The sequence below is a fragment of the Habropoda laboriosa genome, unplaced genomic scaffold (assembly GCF_001263275.1).
Source record: "Habropoda laboriosa isolate 0110345459 unplaced genomic scaffold, ASM126327v1 scaffold88, whole genome shotgun sequence".
Lineage (NCBI taxonomy): Eukaryota > Metazoa > Arthropoda > Insecta > Hymenoptera > Apidae > Habropoda > Habropoda laboriosa.
In genome coordinates, this window is record NW_017100219.1 from 383,992 (window position 1) to 385,886 (window position 1,895).

The following is a 1,895-nucleotide window of genomic DNA, read 5'->3' on the forward strand; positions in this document are numbered from 1 at the left end:
CCTCCCTCTTCACCTCCTTCGTCGTTGGTTTTTGCGGTAAACGGGCATCGTGGTAATGCACGAGAGCCTTTTCTCTCTGTGTGTGTGGATACCGTGCGCGGCACGTGTTTCGTTTCTTCGTGGCCGTTTTTCGCACCGCGGGCGACTTTCCATCGGAACGAAACGTTTCCGACAAGCTGAACGCGCGCGTCCCTTTCGATCCTCCAGCGGTTCTGCACGCGACTCTCTTACCGTGGGGAAGTACCTACAGTCAGAGGGTATTCCGCGATTCATTCATTTAGCGTAACCAACGTTTACTTCACCTTACTCCGCGGAGCTGGTGAGAACGATGGCGGAAGTAACGCGGGTCTGACTGAGACCACCTGCTCTGATACGATACCGAAACGGTCTTATCTACGAGTGAGATCGTGTAGTGTCGTGTGACGAAAAGAGCGAATGGACGCATCAAGGAACTTCAAAGCAATAGCGTACAGTCGGTGGAAGAAATACAGGGAAGTTGTGAATTGAAGCGTTAACCCCTTTACGCTCGCTTCATCAATTCCTGACTCACATTTTTGCCATAGAATAGAAAAAATAGCGCGATATGAAAAGTGAAAGAAAATTAACTGTGCAACATCCAAGGTAGAACGCAGCATTTTTCATTCTTCTCAGGTTCCAACACGCAAACTTGGACGTTTCACCGTCGTGTCACCCCGCTAGCAATCATTCCAGCTCCGCGTAGCCAACCAACGGTAATAAATCGCGCTACAGCCGCGAATCTTTCCCGAGGAATGGTTCACTTGACCCTCGTTAACGTTGTCAAACACATTCCGTCGCGAATCGTTCGCGTATCGCTTAAGCATCGTCGGCAGACGATCATCAACGAGAGCGACTGTGGTCTGTGACCCATTTTCGAGGCGCCTCGTCGAACCGGGCCACCGCTCATTTGCCTGAATAACGGCCGGTCACCGGTCGACTTTCGTTTTCCACGGCGACTGGTTTTTCGCGAGCCACGACCTCGCTCTCGCGTAACGGGTCGCTTTGCTCTCCTCCGTGTAATTTCGATAAATCATCGGCGGAAACGCAACGCGAGGCGAGGCGAGGCGAGGCGCGCGAGTCCCGCGACACAAAGGGAAGAAGAGAGCAAAGGAGGAGAGGTCCTCTTGCAGCGCGTGGAGAACGTACGAGGCCTGTCGGCTGTGAAGATAAAGGGTGGCGCGTACACAAAGAAACCCGCTGGCGCGCACCGCGTGAGGAAGAACGATGGCGAAATTCCCCGCGAACGGTCCGTAAATTCCGGACTTTACTGCCTGTCGTCGGTGAAATCGAGGCATATTATTTCAGCCGGATCATCCTCTTCGTCCCTACCTTACTCCTCCTCCTCCCTTTTGCGGAGGAAACGGGACACGGAGGGAGAATCAAGGGAACCTGTGTCGAGGGGAGACGGTCTTTCGTCTTCCAGGTGGAACACGATCGAGACGAACGCGTTTCGCGAACCACGGGACGAGATAGCGGGGGCGGGAAGGAGAGGGCAAATGTTCCGCGTCAGATTCTTCCTTCCCTGTCATTATTATTCTCGAGGCTGCTGGAAACCGCGCTCTCGGTGTTCCCTTGGAATTTCAATGGCTCCTTGTATATTAAAGTTACGCGACAGTGGAAGAATAATTGGTCGGAACGAAATGAAGGGAGATTTCGCTTCCCTTGAAACGATTCCAAGAGGGAAACCTTGAGAAGAAAAAGAAAAATCGAGGGACGTTTCCATTGTCAGATCCCTTGTTGCATGCGAACTCTAGTATGTGTTTAGTAGAACCGGGGGTGGCGGGCCGCTAGATCCGCGGGATGGGTTTTCGATTAATCCGGAGTCTGTGGTGGTTTGCAGGAGCTGAAGGAAAGCTTCAATTACGGCTTTTTTTTTT

At 52.3% G+C, this 1,895-nt stretch overlaps 1 protein-coding gene across 1 annotated transcript in view; it reads left to right on the forward strand.

The window, feature by feature from the left end:
* LOC108570947 (SH3 and multiple ankyrin repeat domains protein 1) overlaps positions 1-1,895 on the forward strand; it is a 43,844-nt gene that overhangs the window by 27,216 nt on the left and 14,733 nt on the right. The window contains exon 3 of the mRNA XM_017932884.1: positions 1,859-1,888. Within this exon, the coding sequence (XP_017788373.1) occupies positions 1,859-1,888 (30 nt within the window). The remainder of the gene's footprint in view (positions 1-1,858; positions 1,889-1,895) is intronic.